The following is a 21,660-nucleotide window of genomic DNA, read 5'->3' as shown; positions in this document are numbered from 1 at the left end:
GTATAAAATACAAGTACACATTTTCAAGTATACAATTTGTTTTTATTTACAATACCCTATAAAAATGTAAATTTAGAAACTTTTATTTTTATTAATTAGAACTGAACAAAAAGCACAATAAGGAAGAAAATAATCAAGTGTTTACTTGATCAGGTGTGAAGGGAGGGTAGGGAAGGCTCAGTGGAAATAGTCAGCAGATGGTAGAGGGGAGCTAGAGACCGTCACTGGGGAGCAGCTGGCGGAGCCTGAGGCCACAGAATGAGAAGAAATGAAGATGAGGAGGACAGCTGGTTGTAACGGAGGGCTTTACTGTATCTAGGTATGTGCAAAAACGTTTATTCTCTTTAAATATCATAGCCTGTCCCGACTACATTCAAAAAGGTGAGAAGAGCAGAAAGTAGGATCAGGATGGGAATATAAAATAAATTCAATTTAGTTTTTTTGAATTGCAACTACTAGGGAGCTAAGTCCCTTATCCTGGCTGACTGCTGAAGGTAAGAAAAGTGAAGGAAAGTGTCCCTAAGATTCAAACCCAGGCCCCAGCTGCCAGTAGATGGGGCTCAGGCAAGACTAAGCAGCCAGGACTGCAGTTCTGCTGCAGGGTAGAGGAGACTGAAGGGCGGAGCAGCCCAAGCTTAGCAGCCATGGCTACATTTTGGAGGCTTCTACCCAAGACACTAAATGAAATGGGGAAGAGAAGCAGAAGCATGGCTTACAGAAGTCACATCAGGAAGACAGTGCAGGCGCGCAAAGCTACACTGCAAAAGCAGGCTCTAGGTGAGGCTCGTTTTGGGTACTCGTGAATGCACTTGAGGGACAGGCTCAAGCACGCTGTAGTCATCACAGGAAAGGCTTAGCTGTGTGTGTGCTCTTTCCATTACGGTGGACAGGAACAAAGGAAATACAGGTAGAGAGAAAGAAAAGACTTCTCAGCCTAGAGCTGGGCAATAGCCAATTAACAAGTTTGATTTAATGTAATGTGCCGTGTACCCTGTATTTATATATTAAAAAAGTAGAATCCACCAAATTACAAGATGGAACAGAAACAGACTAAAAATATATCAGCTGGTTTATTTTTAGAGGTATATGTCAACTAAATATTTTTCAAGCTAAAACTCATTCTTTAAGGACCCTCTGGAGACCACATGAACGTGTGTGTAGGGGTGTGTATATTTACCTATATCTTGACTTCTACTTGGTTTTGGCTCTTCTATAGTCATATTAATAAGGGAAGATGAAAAAAAGACTTCAAAGGGTGGAGAGAACCTTTGGCAGACTACAACCTACTTTGAATTGTATAGTGGTGATGGGATAAAGGGATTATTATGTTTGTGTCTCTAGGGCAAAGAAAATGCAAAATTGAGAAGAATTGAGTAAAAGTAGGACATGCAAAGTGTAACACAGAGGTCAAAGAAACCAGCAGAAGTATTACCCAGCAGAAGTATCAGAGCAGTGGGGAAATACCTGGCATTCAGAGCTAACCTCCGAAAATAGGTCGATCCCACAAGACTTTCCTTTGGGTCATAAGCTACCTCCCCTCCCTCATTAAAAACACTCCATTGGTGATGGCAGCAGTGCAGGTGTTGGCCAAAAGGAGGTGCAGGGCACACCGGAGAGCTTTATCGTATCCCCTGAACCAGCCTACGGGTATGAAGAGAAAGACAACTTTTGTATAAGTAAGTTAAAATAAGATGAATCTTTTGCATTAAAGCTACATCTTTTTAAGAATCCTCATAATAAAAGACCCTAGATATTTCTGCTCTCTCAGCATTTTGTCATTTTCGGAGGGACTGTTGCACACAATACAGTGATTTGTTTTAGCAAACACACAAACATTTAAATGGATGTCGCAACCTTTCACTCCTATTCAGCTTCATCCTCTTACAGTATGATTTTTAAAACACCAAGGTAGTGAAATGTATTTGGAACTTACTGTAGTTTTGTCTCCAGCAAGTTCAGTTTCTGCCGGTCAACATAGCGAGAAAAAAGGGACACTAGATTTGTGGGTATAGAAATTGGCTTGGCCAAGGCTGCTTGGGGTATCTGTAGAAGTTCTCTGGTTGCCATGAACATTACCTCTGTCCTAATAGAGAAAACCCAAAACGTTATGAGAAGCACAAGGGGAAGAGAAAGGAGAGCAAAGATTATTTAGAAGAATTTAAAATACAAGTACTGACCACTGGTTATTTTGCGTTGACTCTATAGCAGGGTCTGAACTCTGTAGGTCTTCCCCGCGGCTTAGGAGGATTAGGAGCAGTGACAAGCCAAACTGTAAGAGAAGCCAGATGGAATCAGACTTAACAATGCATCTAACAGGCTGGAGAGATGGCTTAGTGGTTAAGAGCACTTGCTGTTCTTGTAGAGGATCAGGGTTCTGTTCCCAGAAACTACGGGATGGCTCACAACCATCCACTGATATCTGTAAGGTGCACATGCACACAAAACACTCATGCACATAAAAAAAAAAATCTAAAAGCAACAACAGCAAAAACCAAAACAGTGCATCTAAGCCTCTTACACTTCAGTTAATGGGACCCTGGCACTGATGGGAAGGGCTTTTGTGTAGCCAGGGGTAGGCAAGCCTGGTAGAGGTTTGTCTTTCCTCTGGATTGTTTCTGGCATAGCAGACATCAAGTACAGAAAGCCCTCTTTCTATCCTATTCTGTTTTGAAAAGGTTTTCTTCCCAGTCACGAATAATCATCATTTGGCATTTTTTTAAAGAATCACATAGATTAAGAAGAAAAGTCAAAGTTCATAGAAAATTAGAAGAAAAAATTAAGTTATTTTGTAAAAAAAAAAAAAAAAGGTATTAAGAACTGGAGCTGGGTGTGGTGATGCACACCTTTAATCCAGCAATTGGGAGGCAGAGGTGGATCTCTGTGAGTTTGAGGCCAACCTAGTCTATAGAATGAGTTCCAGGACAGTTATACAGAAAAACCCTGTCCCGAGGTAGAAAAAAAAACTTCAAGTTCAGTCCGAGAACTTCTCTCAAAAAGCAAAGGCAGAGAATGAATAATCAAGGAAAGACGCATGATGTCAATCTCTGGCTATATGGCCTCTGCATACACACCACCAAAAGTGCACGTCTGTACACACAGAGCATATTTTTATCTGAAGTATAAAAACTTACAGAGTGTTAATAGGCATCTAAAAAAATCAGCAACATGATTTTTTTTCTTTTCTTTTCTTTTTTTTTTTTTTTGAGACAGGGTTTGTGTAGCCCTGACTGTCCTTGAACTTAAGAGATCTGCCTGCCTCTGTACCTCAAGATTGCTGGGAAAAAAGGTATGTGCTACCATGCCTATCACAACATGAACACTTAAGGGGCACCAAATGAAAATACCAACAGCACTAGGTTAAATGTGTAAGTCATATCTATAATGGATCATAAATGGATACATATTTTGGGATTTCATTCTATTCTCCTGGGTTTACATTAGAGGGTAATCTTTCTTTTCCACAAAGCTCCCCTTAATGTTATTTGCAGGCAAATTTTCACCAGGCTCATTGATCTGTATGACTTTGTTTTTTTTTTACTGTTCTTATCAAAATTAAAACAGCGACTAAGTAATAGGAAGGTCATGACTGGTCACTTGAGAACCCACTAATATCCCAAGGAACACAGGTATCCTCTCCTATCTCAGATGGCCTGTTATTGATGGCAGGTCAAAGAAGAAAGAGGTCCTGAGACTTCACCTCTGTTGTTTAGTGTGGCCCTAAACAAGTGCCTACTACATACCAGACATCATCTAAATACCAAGACGACTACAAAACCTGCATCAACACTTGCACATCCTAACAAACACCCAGGGTCATAAGGCTAGAAAAGGGCAGGCAAGGACTGACACTGCCTGTTTAGAAACTCAAGATCCTCTTTCCTCATTAGGTTTCCTCTAAAAGGTTTTGAACTAAAAAAGAATTTTTTTTTTTTTAAGGTAGGGTTTATGTCCTCAATATGTAAACTAGGCTGGCCTCAAACTCAGAGCCCCACTGGCCTGAATGCTGGGATTAAACACAAGTGCACCAAGTTTTGCCTTAATCTTTGGATCTTTAACATGACACAACTAAAAGCTGTATGTAGCTTTCCTGCAGCTAGGTACGTCATGCGGCTAAATCCTGGCCAGTGCCACTCAGCAGAAGCTGGTTAAAATTTGCTGTGGGATTTATACACTGTAAAGATTTGTCACTCGTACTGGTTTAAGAAAACGTGGATCGGCCAGTAGCCAGACAGGAAGTATGGGCGGGCAACCAGACTTAAAAATTAAAATGAAAGAAATAGTTAAAAAAAAAAAAGCTACGTAAAGATGGAAAATACACAGAGAGTCTGGATACTCTATGTTATTATGTTGTCTTTGAATTGTTTGACTGCTGAGGAAGGAGCAACAGCTGCTAAAAGACTTGATTAGAGGTGCTGCTGGTTTAATGTAAGCTATATATTTTGAAAAGCCTTGACTTAAAAAATTAAGTCAAAAAATATGTTACTTTGGAATAGAGAGGTTTTGCTTTTGTGTCCACAGAAAATTATAATCAAACATTTCAGAACACCTCTGTTGCACTTTCCTGAATTCTACATCCAGAACAACCTAAAGACTGCTGGCTGGGGCTGGAGAGATGGCTCAGCCATTAAAGGCTGGGCTCACAACCAAAAATATAAGACTGCTGGCTGAGATGATCCAGGCTCACAGAATACTTCAGTCAGGACTTGACTATAATCCTAAATTTTCTTTAGGTCCCCATAAGATTATCAGCACCCTCAATCAGAAGGAAGTAGTCTAGAAAACTATGCCAAAAGTGGATTATGGATGTTTGTCTTTTTTTAGAATGTTGGTTACAAGTTGTTATTGATAATGGCCAGGAAAAAAGTTAAAACAAAGGAGATTAGATTCAGAGTTCTTGCATGGAAAATTTTGAAAAGAGAGGAACTGCTGTGGGATAATGCTCTTGTACACTGTAAAGATTTGTCATTCATATTGGCTTAATAAAATGCCGATTAGCCAGTAGTATAGGTGGGACAACAAGACTAAGAGAATTCTGGGAAGAGGAAAGGCAGAGATGCAGACACCAGCCAGATTCAAAGGAAGCAAGATGAGAATGCTTTACTGATAAAAAAGGTACTAAGCCATGTGGCTAAAGATAGATAAGAATTATGGGTTAATTTAAGTTTTAAGAGCTAGTTAGTAATAAGCCTGAGTTAACAGGTCAACCACTTTATAATCAATATAAGCCTCTGTGTGTTTTGTTGGGACTGAACAGCTGTAGGACCAAGCAGGACAGAAACTTGTTTATAAGAATTCCTGGGGAAAGTCCTAACAAAGAGGACAAGCAGTTAATCATCCATACCCAGCTTTGTTCCTCATGCCAAGACAGTTTTAACTTTTAGAACTGTCCTGAAGCATCATGAGTATGGGAATATACTGTTATTAAAGAGGACCAGAGTAACTGTAAAAAAGACTGGATGCTTGATGCCAAATTTCATAAAGAACTATTTTCTCCAAACCACTGTTTGTTTTCTAGCCTTTGTTAGTGTAATGTAATTCCTGAGTGGAAGAAAGCTATAGTAATCATAATTCTCCTAAGTCAAATTAAGATGCCACATAAGCTGAGGACACTGAAGGACAAGACCACCTTGTTCTGGAGCACAGCAGTGAGGTGAGGATTGGAGGGTGCTGGTGCAGTTGCACTTTGAGGTAGGTTCATTAGCTGTTGCAGAAGGCTGGTGACAGTCACTGAAGGAAGATGATAGAGGAGAAGAGAGAAGGGACTCAGTAAGCATGGCAGCACCTACAAAACATAAACAAGAGTGTTACCTTCTGCCAACTGTCCCTTCACTTACCTCCCAGCAGGATACTCACCATATACAAAATCATTACGATACTACTGTGTGTCAGGATATTTGGCTATAGTGGAGAGGTAGGATAAATATACTTGACTCTTCCTTTTTAGTTTTTGAGATGAGTTACTGACCTAGCACTCACTACAAATGACTGATATATTTTTGGTATTATGAAGTCATTAAATGAAATCTAATTCAGTCTACTGCTGTAATTTTTCTTTCTGATGTTAAGTATACCACTTCTGGCAAATAGGAGTCGCTCAAATTGGTATGTGTATTCCTAGTAACCTATTAGTTACTTGCCTCTGATGTAAGACCAGGATTATCTGTAATCCCAAGCCTCACACCTGGAACCAGCAATTACTGCAAGAAAATGGGTTCTGGGGACACGGTAGATTATTTTTTAATTGACATAGGTTAAAAATTCAGCACACACATGTACACATATGTGAGCATACATATACACAGAGACGGGGGGAGAGCATGACTATAACTCTACGCACACATATTTTTAGGTTAGTCTCAAATTTATGGCAACCCCTCTGTCTTAGCCTCCCTAATGTGGGAAAGTTAGGCATGAGCTACCATATGCAACTTTTCTATATAGTTAACTAAGTGTTCTTTACTAGCAAGTAAGCTTCATGAGGTATTTTTGAATTCCTAGCTTCATTTCTGCGACATAAAATGGTACCTGGTATGTAGATGTATTAAGTGAGTATATGGTAAATATGTAAGATTTTCCCAAACTTGCTTCCACTGACGAATTTCTGTGAGATCATGATCAACACACTGCCCACTGCTGCATTCTCTTCTTTTGGCATTTATGTTTTATTCTCTAGCATAAATCTCAAATCTTGACAATTTTCCTCCATTTCTTTTTTTATTCTTGGAGTCTCTTAAAAATGTACTGGATTTGGGGGCTAGAGAGACAGCTGAGCTGTTTAGAGAGCACTTATAGCTTTTACAGAGGACCCAGATTCAATTCCTAGCATCCAAATGGTGGTTCACAAACTACCTACTCTGACCTCCATGGATACCAGTTATGCACACAACGCACATAAACACCTGCAGGCAAACTCTTCCTAAATAAAACTTAAAACATCTAAACAATTTTAAAACATATTTTTTTTTTCATTCTGGTACATTTTTCTAATGAGATTTAAACTTTTCATTTCTTTCTGTAAATACTAAAATCTCAAAAGCTACAGCAGCAATTTCAGCTCTTTTGTGTTTTACATTATATAGACAAATCTTCTGCACAGATAATTCAGGTAGTTACTACTCAATCTGTAGTCAACTACAATGTTTCCTTAGAAGTATCTCGTTGTTCTGAGTCCTATGCTCAATTCTTTTAGCAATTTCTTGTCTTGAACCTGAAAAAGTATGAGCAATTTTGATAATCTTTGAAAAATTATTACAAGAATAAACAGGGATCTTTTAATCAAAAATTTACCTGTGGGTCACCATTCAACTAAATCTCCAGGCTAACAGGAAGCTACTGACAACAGAGCAGGGAGAGATATTTTACATACACAAAAGCAACTAAAAGCCAAAGTTTCCAACTTGACAAGCCTAAGAAAAGTTGTCCTACATAGTGGGTACCTCATCTTGTGCATCCTTCTTGATAAGGAAAGGGAGGTTCCTGGCAGTTGCCATGAGAATGTCAGCTGCTTGCTCTGTGGAGAGGAAAGGGAGAATGCGGGCAACCATTCTCTTTCCTTTTCGGATACACATGATCTGTATGAAGTGGTCATCGCTTGGCCTGCAAGAAAAATGCCACCTAATGTCAGTAAGGGCAATATAGAAAACCCACATTTAAAAAAAAAATGCAACCCTATTTTCATAATCATCTCTACTACCAACATTGAGGATTACTCTCCAATTCTAACTAAATAATAAAAAGTAAAATTAAGTTTTACAAATATATTTCCCATATTATATATGTGATCAAATTTGATATAAGTAAAAATTAAATGTTAACTTGTGTTAGGAGGGCACATAAAATTTGCATGGTTTTATAATTTGACTTTTTTCACCTTCCTTCCCCCATATGAGGAATTGAGTGCAGAGCCTCCTGTATGCTAGGCAAGTGCTCTACCACTGATCCACAGCGATCTCCAACTTCAGTTAACCTCTTAAGGGAACCAGTTTTCTCCATCAATAAATATGCTTCAGTCAAATGCATTTAATGGGTACATAACATGCCTATCTATGGATAAACTACATTTATAAGACCAACAGCACAAAAGTGTGCCGAAAAGAAGTCTATTTTGTTTGTGTAAGTTCTGACTCAGGAGAACCTGAGTGACGGGAAAGGAGCTGTCAGCAGATGTGGTCCTCTTACATTAAATATTTGGGATTTATAATACATCATCACAACTAGGTTTGCTTCAGACAATGAGCAGGAGAAAGATGACACAGAAAGTCAACATTCTTCACTGGAAGATCGACTGGCTTTCACATACACACTAGAGTATGTCTACAGATGGAAATCCCAAGAAAGTATAAATGTTGCTAAGTGCCAGTTTAGCAGGAAAGCAAATACATAAAGATTACAAAGTTGAACACATATACTCCAGTTATAATTTCTCACCTCAAAACCAAAATCCAGTAACGATCCCTCTTATCTGCAGCACTAGTACAATCCTAGTAGACACTGTATATTGTTGAAAAAATGAATCCAAGAAAGAACTCAAAAGGGTTATGGAATGTTTTATATGAAGTAGCACCCAGGTGAAGACAAAAAGAAAGATACTAGTATAGTATGGTGGCCCACACCTTTAATAAGGACATTTGGAAGACAACTGGATCTCTGTGAATTCAAGGTCAGTTAGGGCCATGCAGTGTGCCTTTGTCTCAAAACAAAAACAAAACCCAGGAAAGATAGATGCAACGCTTATAGAAATGATAGGACAGGGTACACCACAATCCCAAGTATGTGGAGTTAAGTGGCAATGGAAGAGGTCTCCCCTTTCCTTAAAGTGCACCGTGCGTACCTCTCTTGTCCAGGCAATTTGCCCCTCAGGTTGTCATACATGCTACAGATCTTGTGCTTTCTTTCATCCACCAGGGCAGGCCGCTCTTCTTCTAGACTTAGGAGATAGCGCCTTTCATAATCTTCCACATCAAGAAGTAAACTATAGGTCTAGGGGAGAGACAGAACAGGCTATAACATGCTGGGTCAGCACCATAGAGTATTAGATAAGCGTCTTCATAGTTTAGGCCTAACAAGTAAAAATACAAGAGTATAATACAATTTTTTATTTTTATTTTTTTTATTTTCTCTGTAGCTTTAGAGGCTGTCCTGGAACTAGCTCTTGTAGACCAGGCTGGCCTTGAACTCAAAAGAGATCCAACAGCCTCTGCCTCCCGAGTGCTGGGATTAAAGGCCTGTGCCACTGCCACCCGGCTAAAGTGAGTTTTTTTTTTTTTTTTTTTTTTAAAGGTACTTGATTATATGTAGGGAAACATGGTGAAATAATTATCCTTTAAACACCATTCTCTCTCTCTCTTGGACTGATACTCTGGTTGTAAAAATAGTGAAGAACTTATGTTTTCTCAATTTCCTAGCAGCAATGTTAGGCAGAAACACCTAACTTTCATAATAATGCCACCAGTGTCACCTTCTAGTAATAAACGTGCACGTGCGCGTGTGTAAAGAGGTCAGAGCTTGAGTGTCAAGGGTTTCCCTCCATCTTTTAGTACTTTCTGTATTGATGCAGCATCTCTACCTGAACCCAGAGGTTGCCAATTCGGCTGAACTAACTAGGCAGGTTGCTCCAAGGATTCTGTCTCTGCCTCCCATATACTGGGAGGATTGCCATATCTCCCTGGCATTTATGTGGATGCCGAGGATGCAAACTCTGTTCCTCAAATTTATACAGCAAACATGTTATCTTCTCCAGCCCTGACAATCTGTGTGATAGATACGGTCTCACCGTGGAGCTCTTCTGGAATTGACTCTTTAGTCCTCACATTTAGAAACTGACTCTGGGATTAAAATCCACCACACTGGATTCCTGATAAATATTTGCTAATCAGGCCATTTTTCTGTTCTTTTTTGGTTTCTTGAGACAGGATTTCTCTGTATAGCCTTGGTTGTCCTGGAACTAGCTTTGTAGACAGGTGGACCCCGAACTCACTTGCCTCTGCCTCCCAAATGCTGGGATCAAAGGCATACACAACAAAGACCAGGTAAGAGTTAAAAATAAAAAAATACTTTTTTTTATGTACATTGGGGGTCTGCCTGCATGCATGTCTGTGTGAGGATGCCAGATCCCCTAGAACTGGAGTTACAGACAGTTGTGAGTTACCAAGTGGGTCCTGAGAACTGAACCCAAGGTCCTTTGGAAGAACAGCCAGTGCTCTTAACCACTGAGCCATCTCTACAGCCTGACCAGGCAATATTTTAAATTTAACTTTACAGGTGTCAGCCAGTGATCTAGCACTTTGCAGGTAATTCAATTCATTTGCACCCCAAATAAAACTACTACAATCATCCCCATGAAGAAACTGAGGACAGCATAAAAGGTTAAGTAACTCAGCTTCGCGTTATAGACTCAAAAGGGCTGGTTTGCGCTATGTTCTAAACCACTGTGCTCTAGGTAGTGTAGTGTGGCATGTATGCAGTACTGCGCTGTGTAAGTGTGCTTTACAGACTGTCTATATGTATCATTATGTTTTCCTTAGTCCACAGGAATGCCTAAAAGTGCTGTAAAACTAAATCAGTTCATGGAACAACAAAACTTTTACTCTTATTTTTATTAGGCTCAAGATGACTTGGGTTGATGAGATTGCTCAGTGGGTAAAGTCTGACGGCCCGAGTTCAATCCTGCAGGCCATGTGTTGGAAGGAGCTGCATGCTGTGTCCCGCAAATTATCATCTGACTCCACACAAGAGTTACAACACTGACACATGAGATAAACATTATGACCTGCTCAAAGACAATCATCTATTAGCTGAGTAACTGCAAATAAAACCTCAGCGCAGTGTTCTTCCCAGACTCCAGAGACAAGGTATAGAACAATCACTGCCGGAACACTTTGGTAAACAACAAGCACTCAACACAAATTAATTCTTAGGTAATAGAAAAGAACATGGGCCAATGAGATGACTCAGCAGGTAAAGGTCCCTCCCCCCAAGCCTGACAATCTGAGTTAGAGCCTTAAAACCTACATGGTGGAAGGCAAGATGCCACCCCCTCAAGTTGTTCTCTGACACGCATGCACAATGCCACCTCCAATTACAAAATGTAATTACAAAAAATTAATTAAAAAAATCAAAGAACACTGATTTACTGCTCACTTTTCTACTTGAACACACATATATTTGATAGTTCTTTAAATTGAAACTAAATATAGAAATAGATTCTATTCTTACTTTCTCAATTATGACAAGGGTTTTCCTTCTCTTGTCCCGAACTTGTTTTTCTTTTGTTTCCTTAAAAAAAAAAATTAAAGTTATTTAGTACAAATTCTTTACCTCTATTAAGAACATTTAACCAAAAATGCACCTTTCAGTTTATTGGTGAAAATACTTGAGAATACAGACTCCTTAAAAGTTAACAATCTGAAATGACAACAGCACGAAACAAAGGCCACTGACTAAACCAGCTCACAAATTAAGCTAAATTAATAAATCTAAAAACACAGAAATATTGTTTTATGAAGCAAACTGGAGTAAACAGGCACTATTTACAGCCAGAGGTACCAGATCCAAAGATCTCTGCTATCGCAGGCCTGTGGCCGACTTGTAAGTAAAGGCTTTAGAGCCAGCAGGAGAGCTCAACTGGTTAACAGTGCCTGCTGCACTGACCATCTGAATATGATCCGAGTCCCTGTGGCAAGGAGAATCTCGGAAAGTTGTCCTCTTGATTTCCACAAGTGCACCATGGCATGTGTCACATACACACCCCACTTTTTTTTTTTTAAAGGCACCATATTTCAGGGTATGTGTGAAAAATCAAAAAGTCAGGACAGACCAGGTCAACCTAGGTTACAGACAATTCCACCATGCCTCATCTCATTCCAATGACTCCAAAACGAACACCCATTAACTGGCACTTACATCATCCTCACTCCGAGACGTCACAACAGCATCAATCATCTTCCGAGGATTATTCACGCTAGAGACAGTAAGCTTACCCAAAGAGCCCTCGAACTGCACTGCAAGGACAAAGAAGACTCCAGTAAAGACTTGGCATAAAGCAGACAGCATTCAAAAAACTGTTCTTGGTTCTTCACCCATGGTTTAATAATTCACAAGACTGTACGTAGTAAAGCAATCCCTTTCCTTTCCTCTTTTGTTTTAATCATGATCCTTCTGCTTCTGTCTCCTCAATACTGAAATTACAGATGAGTACCACCACAGCCACCTAAAGCAACTCCTTTGCATAATCTATTCTCTATCATTTCATTAAAATAATAATCAAAAGAATATTTCCTCTATCTATTTTAGGAATACTAAAAAAGATCATAGTAAGTTTTTAAAAATTACAGAATCTCAACAAGCAAAGGATCTATGAGTTCATCTGTCAGGTTACTCATGCTCTCCACAAGTTTCTCTTAACAATGGACCGAACCTTACCAGGCTTATAAGCATGCTCCAGTTTGGCCACCTGGGGGGTGATGAGCTTGGTACGCTCCTTCTTAGGACCATCACCTTGTATTTCTTCAGCAGCTGACAATTTCTCCAGTTTTTCAAAGTAATTCTACAAGACAAGATGGCTTTCATTGCAAAACAAGTATAGATCACCAATGTTCTTCACACTAATTACACCAATGGTAGTAATAAAGCTAGGACTCTAGAAATACACTGATGCCTAGGTTTTGTTTTAACTTTATTTTATTTATGTTGTGGGAATAATCTTTTTTGTACACTGTGAAGATATGTCTTTGCCAAGACATCTTCTGATTGGTTTAATAAAGAGCTGACTGGCCAATAGCTAGGCAGGAAGAGGTTAAGCAGGACTTCCGGGAACGAAGAGAGGAAGAGGAGATGAATCTAGGCACCAGGAGATGCCAGCAAGCTGGACACACAGAATGGGAGAGAGCCACACGACAGAATGTAGATTATTAGAAACAAGTTAAATTGAGCTGTAAGAGCAAGTTGGGAAGAAGCCTAAGCTAAACGCCAAGGTTTCATAATTATTAATAAGTCTCTGTGTCATTCTTTGAGGGCTGACAGTCCAAGAAAGTCCAACAAGAAAGCTTACTACATATCTATTTATTTTTGCTTTTTTGAGATAGAGTTTCTTGGTGTAACTGCTCTCACTATCCTGGAATTAGCTCTGTAGACCAAGCTGGCCTCGAACTCAGAGATGCCTGCGTCTACCTCCCAAGTGCTGGGATTAAAGACATGTGCCACCACCACCACCAGGCTATCTTATTTTTTTGATTTTTTTCCCCATGTGCTCTGGCTGTCCTAGAACTCACTATGTAGACCAAGTTAGTCTAGAACTCAGAGATCTTCCTGTCTCTGCCTCCTCTGGGATTAAAGACATGTAAATTCATCCTTGGCTTTATTAAAAACTAATCTATGGTCAGGTGGTGGCCGTGCACACCTTTAATCCCAGCAACTAGGAGGCAGAGGCAGGTGGATATCTGAGAGTTTGAGGCCAGCCTGAGAAACCCTATCTCAAAACACACACACACACACACACACACACACACACACACACACACACACACACACACACACACACAAAATCCAAAACAAAACAATGAAACCAATCTACTGATTATGGGAACACAAACGACAGAGTATGTTTATAGCACATTCAAGGCCCAGCTGTTAATAATGCCCAGCACCACAAACCTGACACTCATACACCCTCAAATCCCGTAGCCTTGAAAAACATTGACTGGTTTAGTAAAATGTTCCAGTGGGCAAAGGCACTTGTCACTAATCATGACGACTGCTAAATAGGCACCTCAGCCACTACTCCTAGGTAAGGTGGAGGAGGTTTATTGTAGAAAAAAAGGGAGACTGTAGGCAAAGACAGGGACATCTGGAAAAGTCCAGAGGGTGCATGACCCTGAGCCACGTGAGAAGGGAAGGGCAAAGGAGTAGATGAGGGAGAGAGGAGGACCCAGGTACAGCAGCCAAGAGGACAAGGATACAAAACAGGCAACCAAAATGGCTGGATTATATAGGGGAACACCTCTGAGCTAAAGTGTTCTGGGGGGAGGTGTTGGGAAAGGTTAAGGGTGGAGTATTTTGGTCATACCCTGTGGAGGAAAAGATTCTGGGAGAACCTGGTGGCCAGGTCCACCTTGATATATTAAATAGGCACCTCAGCCATTTGTCTTGGGGTTTGAGACTTAACATTCAATCTCTGGGATCTACCTTATGAAAGGAAAAAGCTAATTCCCCTTGACAACCATATGTGAGCCTTGACAGCTGTGCCTCAATGCCCACAAAATAAATGCTTTTAAAGAGTATTTTAAATGTGAATTAATGAAAATGTCTTTAACAAGATCTCCTGAGTAAATTGGGAGCATGGGGATAATAGAAGATAGAAGGGGAGGGCAGATGAAGGGAGGGGAGAAAAATAAATAGCTCAATAGAAACAAACAAAAAAAGATGAAGATGTCTTTAAAGTTAGATTGCCAATATTCTTCTCTTTATTTTTTGGTGTGTATGGGGGTACTACAGATTGAAGCCTGGAACTTACACATGCTAAGCAAGTGCTCTCCCACTGAGCTACATCCTTAGCCCCACACCACCACTATTCTTAGATTATTAATGCCAAAATGAAAATATCAATCGAGCACATATAGCTTGACAATATCAAGTATTAAAAAATGGACAGAATCTACTTAGTCAGTTTGCATCCCTGAATAATATCTTAATAGAAAATTCTACTACTAGCATAAGCGGACAAATAAATTGTTCTCAAAGCAAGCACTGGCTATTTACCTGGTAATAGAAATCATCCAGGTAGGGATCAGTGCTCTGCAGCTGCATCATCTGGATTTTAGAGACCCAATCCTTCTCCCTCTGCAACATGAGATTAGCATAGGGATCCTTCCGGAGATGATCTTGATGACTGGTCCGGTGACTTCCTCTGTCTCCGGCACCATTGAGATTCCGATGCTGACTGAAAGGCAAGTGCATGCTGCATTCAGGCCAAGTCAGCATATTAGCCATGATTTTCTTTCTTTTTCTTTTCTTTCTTTTTGTTTTTTGAGATAGGGTTTCCTGGTGTAACAGTCCTAGCTGTCCTGGAACTAGCTCTTGTAGACCAAGCTGGCCACGAACTCATAGGGATTCACCTGCCTCTGCCTCCCGAGTGCTGGGTTTAAAGGGGTGCGCTACCACCACCCGGCCAGCCATGCTTTTCAAAATACAGGAATACAAAAATGCTGGTTCAAAAACATCCCCCTCTGCCTTTGTGAAGAAAAAAAGAATCAAAGGGAAATAAAGCTATGTGATACACAGTCACAGAAATAACATTAAGATCTGAGCACCTCCCTTTGTTAAGTACATCCATATCTGGACTTTCATGCAGATTATAATCACACACAAGAGGTAGATTTCTTCACTTCATACACTGAGGCCAGGAGAAATCAAAGCTGTTTAGCAAGTGGCAGAGTAAGACTGAATACTGGCCAATCTGATCCTGAAGTCTATACTCTTTAATTTTTCCTTAACTCACTGAAAATCATAACACTTTGATGTATCTAGCTCAAGCAAATACTATAATAAATATTTGCCCATTGTCCAGATTTAGAAATATATTTTAGCCAATTTGGTTCACTTTGAAGTCACACAGCCAACCATGGTGACATAAACTTATATTCCCAATACTCAAGGCTTACTAAAAACCGTGGATCTAAAGCCAGCCTGGGATAGAGTTCGAGGCTGGTCTCAACTACACAGTGAGAACCTGCCTCAAAAAACCAAGTAATACAGTTGAGAGTTGAAGGCCTTAAAGATTATGTAAAATTTTTATGTGTATTTGTGCATTTACAAGGCAGAAGAGGGCGTCAGATCTCCTGGATCTGGAGTAACAGGTGGGTATAAGCTAATGATGAATACAGTTCCTGGTAACTCAACTCTGGTCCTTCTACAGCTTCCTTTCCAATAAGAATCACCATGCGGTCTTTAGACGGATTCTCAACATGTTCATACCTTTATACTGCTTGTTCATTGGTCTTTGAATGTTTTTTCTTTCTTTTCTTTCGATTCAGGGTCTCACTATGCAGACCTGGCTGGCCTGGCTATGTATATAGTCTCACTATGTAGGTCAGGCTGTCCTGGAACTCAGAGACCCACAGTGCTTTTACCTCCTCAGTGCAGGGATTAAATGCATGAACCACTATGCTTGGTTTGTCTTTTAGTCCCCACCCCCAAAGACAGGTTTCTCTGTGTTAACAGTCTTGGCTGTCCTGGAATTCACTTTATAGACCAGGCTGGCCTTGAACTCAGAGATCAGCCTGCCTCTGCTTTCCAAGTGCTGGGATTGATTAAAGGAGTGCACCCCACTGCAGGATTCTGAGTCTTATACAGTATTATTCTGTATACTTTTGATTGCATAAATGGTAACAGGATAATTCTACTCCTTGCTTCCTTACATCACAAAAATATAGTATAACGTGAAACCGCAAAGATGTGGTCTAGTCATGTTTGTAACTTTGTCTACTGCCTAAATAAATCCTCTCCCGAGGAGCTACATACTCAATCGTCATCCCAAATAGAGCAGTGAGAAACTTCAAGTTGTGCTTGTCTGAAGATGGTAAATGTCTTAATTTTCATCTTTACACTGAATTAAGTGTGCTTGAACATCTCTTCAGTTTTAGGAACCACTCAACACATTTTCTTTTAATGAGAACTAAATATTTGGGCATGTGTTTTGTTAGTGTTTTCATTTCTTCAAAGAATTTTTTTTTTTAGCCATCTTTGTTTATTATTTGTTTGGCTTCTTCCTTTTTTAGGTCTTTGCCTCCAAGTGACAGAATTACAAGCATGTGTCACCAACACCTGCCAAGAATTAAATTTAATTATTTTAATACAGTTAAATGTATTAATCTTTCTCTATATAGCTTATAGTTGGAGTTTTGTTTATAAGTCCACATTGGTTTCCTTTTTCTCTCCTGCAAAAATATATTCTAGAACATTTTTGAAAGTGAGAATTATACACAGAGAACAAAATCGGATGTTGAGAACCCCTCAAAGCTATACCTAGTTTCCTTAATTTATCTAGGCAAATAATTATAGAATGACTTGATATAGACACAGAAGGAAGAAGCTTTATATATCCTACTGTTTTTAGTTTTCAAAACCTACTAAAGTTTTGTCACACATCCAGGGATACGGACACACACACACACACACACACACACACACACACACGTGTGTGTGTGTGTATACATTTACATTTGAATGAATACAAAATAATGAGAGGAAAAGAATGACCATTGTGCTCACTAACACCTACATTTAGAGCTGGCTACTGTATTTAAGATTACTTCTGAATTAGAAGACAAGAAAAAGGCAGTTAAGATGTGATTATAAATTTGATAAGTAATATAAATGTCAGATATCAACTTTAACTATGACTTAAGGCCAACATGACTTTGACTATCACATACATAAGTAAATAAATGTAACCGAAATCTTGTCATTTAGAGAGCTAGCATATAGTGTGTGTGTGTGTGTGTACACACATATATATAACAAAGAGAAGAGAAGGGCCGGTGAGACAGTTCAGTGGGTTATGGCACTTGACAGTTGAGTTCAATTCCCAGAACCAACTTGGTGGAAGATAAGAACCAATCCCTGCAAAGTTGTTTTCTGACCTCCACAGATACACATATGCATACACACAGCATAAACACAACAAAATATGCTCCGTACTTAACAAATGTAGAAAAAAAAAGCAAAACCAACCAAACAAAAAGTAGCCCGCGTCAGCAGCTTCTCTTACGTGTCAGGAGAACGATGAGTACTCACTTTCTGCTCTGCTGCTGCCTCTGATGCAACAGGCGCCGGTGCTGTGGATGAAGGTGAGTTGTGTCTGGTCTAAACATTGGGGCCTGAGGTCTAAGAAAAAAGGGAAAATGGTTCTTGATTACCTCATCTTGATTTTATTTTTTAAAAGATTGTCAGTACAGGATAATGTCACATATGTTCACTCAAGGGATGGCCAGAGTGTATTCCAAACAGGCTTTTAGAAGGGAAAGCTGTATTTTTAAATTTCTTCCACAATGACCAATCCCTTAACCCAAGAGGATGACTATGAAGCACCTTCAGTGTTCCTTCAATGAACCACTTCAGTGCTTCAGTAGTAGAGTGATGCAGTTCTTCTTGTTCCTAACAGGTTTAATGTATTTAGCTTTAACTTTTTTTTGGTGGGAATGACATAGAAATTGTATATATAGCAGTTAATTTTACATGTCAATCTGATTATCTATGATACCAAAGTTTATATTATTTATGATACCAAATCCCAATACAGATACTGCTATGAAAGTATTTTATAGACATAATTTACATTTATAATCAGTTGACTTTAAGAAATTGCCCTCCCTAATCTGGGAGGCCTAACAGCCAAAACCAGAAGTCCCTCAGAGAAGAAACCGCTATCAAGACCAGAATCACATTCTGCTGGGACTCTAGCCTATGAGCTGACATACTTCAGGGTCAAGACTACAATGTGACTCTTAGTTTCTAGCCTACTAAATGGATTTCCAATTTGCCAGTCAGTTCCTTAGATTAAACTTTCCCCACATATATGTATCTTTTACTGATGTTTCTCTTGAGAACATGAACTGACATGATTTACATAAGACGACACAATTTTATCAGAGCAGAATCCAAGTCTGTCTCCTTATAAAACCAGCAACTCAGCTGGACTGAGATCAGCTAGCTTCTTGGCCCTGTCTTTATCTGTTACTTCTTTGTGGTAATTCTTCAGTCTTCACCACCATACATCTTACTGTATAATATTTGAAAAATGGGTATGAAATAAAACTTTAGTAAAAGAAGCAATTAATCTATCATGTGCAAAATAGGCATAATACTCCAGAGAGCAGTGCAGAGCCTGTAGACTCAAGCAGTTCTCTGACAACCTGAGGATCCAGGAACTTCTCAAATACTTATATCATAAGAGTTTTACATTGTAAAACTAAATGAGAAAACTTTTATACCATAAAACTAAAATGGCTGACAATGGATCAACAGAGACATGTTTTGTATACCTTAGGTTTTGCAGGTGAGGTCCTGGGCCAGGAGGATGCTGCTGGGGGGGTGGTGTAGTGGGGGGTGGAGCACTAAAGAAGGCACGGAAGCCTGGTGCTGGGGGAAGCATCTGCCCAACTCGCCCTTGTAGCAACTTAGGATTCATGGCAGCCAGGGGGCTACCAACAAATCCAGGAACCCGTGCAAACTGGCTGGGAGACATCCGTCCAGGCTGTAGCTGCAAAGAAGAACAAGATCTTTAATATAATAGAATTAGCAATTCCCACTAGCTCCACTCCCCTCTGTGGACAGGGTTTCATTATGTACTTCAGGCTGTTTGGGAACTCCCGTGTAGCTCTGGCTGGTCTCAAACACATGATCCTAATTCAGTCTCCCAACTGTTGGAATTACAGGCAGGCACCATCAAAAAGGTAGATACTATTCCCATTAATGTCCTTGCTTGAGAAAATGGGAGGGGCGCGTGGGGTGAAAACAAAGGACCACGCGCTAAGAGTGAAAGAAGCAGATGTCAAACAATGGATTTTAGGCCAGTACAATTATCTTTATGGGGTATGGCTAAACTGTAGGCTTACCTGTGCTCCTCCAAGAAGCTGTGCTCTCTGCAGGGGACTAAGTACAGGAGGAACACTAGGCGGAAAAGGGTGGCCCAGAAGGGAGGAGTTCTAAGGACACAAAAAAGAGAAATTATGTTCATACTATGGATCAAGCAAATCAATATATTAAGCAAACTCAGAATAAATTTGGTATAAAGTTAGATTTAAAAACCCTCAAACTGGAGAGCTTTATATCAGAAAAGAATGCAAGAAATTATGAAACACTATGTCCATATAAGAGGAAAAGACAGCAACAGAATGAAAGGCTTAAGTAGCAGAAAATAAAAATGAACGCAGATCTTTCTGTGCTTTTCCTTTTGTTGAGACAGAGTCTTACTAAGTAGCTCAAGCTGGTAGCCTGAAACTCACTCACTATACAGACCAGGCTAGCCCGGAATTAAGAATCCTTCTGCCTCAGTCTACTGAGTGCTAGGAATACAGGCATAGATAGTAATTCCCAGCTGAGCTTACAAAAAGTGGCAGACATCAAAGTAAATTTTTCTCCTTTGACCTTGGGACCACAAACCTCAGGAAATAAGGAGATTACAAGGAATACATATAATCTAAAAAGTATCAGCTCTACTACATACTAATGGTGACCATGAAGCTCACATTATACACTCCTATTATGTTATAAAGTGACATACCGGGACACTGCAGAGCTGGTTTGGTGACATCCTCTCACCATAGGGAGCAGGATAACGTGGTGGCATTGGGGGCCGTACATGAACAGGCTTCGGACACAGAATCTATTAAGACAAACATACACAACTACATTCAATGAATCAGTCTTTTGTTTTCCTACACCCCCTCCCCTCAAGTACTGGTAGAGACGCAGAACTCAATGCAAAGCCCTACTTCTAAGCAAATTGCTCTGGCTATGGGTTCAAACATAGAACCTTCGTTCACTTCCTCTCACAAATTACTTTCATCTTAACTGAGGAAGATTTAGCTAATTCTCCAGTATCCCCACCCTTCCATGCTATCTGAGGGAAGTACCAGCAGACATTCTGACTTGAAAATTTTCTCCAAGAGGATATATTCTGGTTATAGTGAGGGGCAAGGAATGATAAGAAAGCTGGAGGATTAACTAAGTCCTATTCTGAAGCCTCAGTGATATGGCCGCCATGCTCAGCAATGTTGTGATACATTGTGACTCCACCATTTCTTAGGGTATTGAGCCTAACTAGGCCATACCAACACCACCCTCCCCCCATACCTTCCAAATTGGCCTTCCTTTTCAGCTGCTGGTTTCAGGTGGAGGGAAGTCTATGGAACAGGACTGCACAGGCTCTAGGGAAAGCAGGGATATCTTAAAGGTAAAAAGGGATGTGGACAATGCTGAGTGCTCCCACTCCCCCCAGCTTTCAGTTCTCTCTGCTAATGTACCCGGCAGCCAGCAAAACACTTCAAAAAGGATATAAGGTACTAATGTGGCTAACTACTCTTTTCTCCCCCAGTTAAAATATATCAGAAGCAGCAGCAGCAAATGGTATTAGGGAATGTGTCTCATCTGCACTAACTTCTTCTCTAATTGGCTATTCTTTTAGTGCCTACCCACAATGTCCACCCTCCTCCCAGTATCCCAAATAATTTTGCCCAGATTCCCAATTTTCTGGGCTGTGTACATTAATGAAAAGTACCTGTTGGTTGAAGCTGGGAATGGCCATCTGCTTAGGTGGGGTGCCTATAGGAACAGCTCGAACAGGAGGACTTCCAATGACAGGTGATGTTGACCGCCTTGGTAAAGCTCGCTCAGAAAGGTCCCGATCATCTTCTGGGCCCTGTGGGGGCCGCTGAGGCAACGCATATTCTAATACAGACACTGTAGGCATTTCCTAATTGAGGAAGTGGTTAAAAAGCATAAGAGAAATTATCTAGCTTGTAATGTTTTAATAATTTCTACAGACGCCAAAGATACCTTGAGAAGTTATCTTAATTTTTATTTAATTTTAACTCATATATAGTAAGTCATCCTTTAGTATACAATTCTCTGACTTTTGATAAATTACATGACCAATTTTTTTTT

General features: G+C 39.9%; 1 protein-coding gene across 2 annotated transcripts in view; it reads right to left on the bottom strand.

Annotated features, from left to right (window-relative positions):
• Positions 1 to 20: 20 nt before the first annotated feature.
• The window catches only part of Patl1 (PAT1 homolog 1, processing body mRNA decay factor), a 32,036-nt gene continuing 10,396 nt past the window's right edge, over positions 21 to 21,660 (bottom strand). For both annotated transcript variants that reach the window (XM_038309740.1, XM_038309730.1), the window contains exons 5-19: positions 21,275 to 21,469; positions 20,279 to 20,380; positions 19,611 to 19,700; positions 19,038 to 19,255; positions 17,791 to 17,880; positions 14,755 to 14,935; positions 12,421 to 12,544; positions 11,902 to 11,999; positions 11,215 to 11,274; positions 8,831 to 8,979; positions 7,437 to 7,596; positions 5,627 to 5,782; positions 2,178 to 2,269; positions 1,934 to 2,083; positions 21 to 1,641 (exon numbers count right to left, since the gene is read on the bottom strand). In XM_038309740.1, the coding sequence (XP_038165668.1) occupies positions 1,620 to 1,641; positions 1,934 to 2,083; positions 2,178 to 2,269; positions 5,627 to 5,782; positions 7,437 to 7,596; positions 8,831 to 8,979; positions 11,215 to 11,274; positions 11,902 to 11,999; positions 12,421 to 12,544; positions 14,755 to 14,935; positions 17,791 to 17,880; positions 19,038 to 19,255; positions 19,611 to 19,700; positions 20,279 to 20,380; positions 21,275 to 21,469 (1,887 nt within the window). In that variant the 3' untranslated portion in view covers positions 21 to 1,619. The remainder of the gene's footprint in view (positions 1,642 to 1,933; positions 2,084 to 2,177; positions 2,270 to 5,626; positions 5,783 to 7,436; positions 7,597 to 8,830; positions 8,980 to 11,214; positions 11,275 to 11,901; positions 12,000 to 12,420; positions 12,545 to 14,754; positions 14,936 to 17,790; positions 17,881 to 19,037; positions 19,256 to 19,610; positions 19,701 to 20,278; positions 20,381 to 21,274; positions 21,470 to 21,660) is intronic.

This window comes from Arvicola amphibius, chromosome 1 (assembly GCF_903992535.2).
Source record: "Arvicola amphibius chromosome 1, mArvAmp1.2, whole genome shotgun sequence".
In the NCBI taxonomy this organism is placed as follows: Eukaryota; Metazoa; Chordata; class Mammalia; order Rodentia; family Cricetidae; genus Arvicola; species Arvicola amphibius.
The sequence above is the reverse complement of the archived record's forward strand: the minus strand, read 5'-3'. Positions and strand labels throughout refer to the sequence as shown.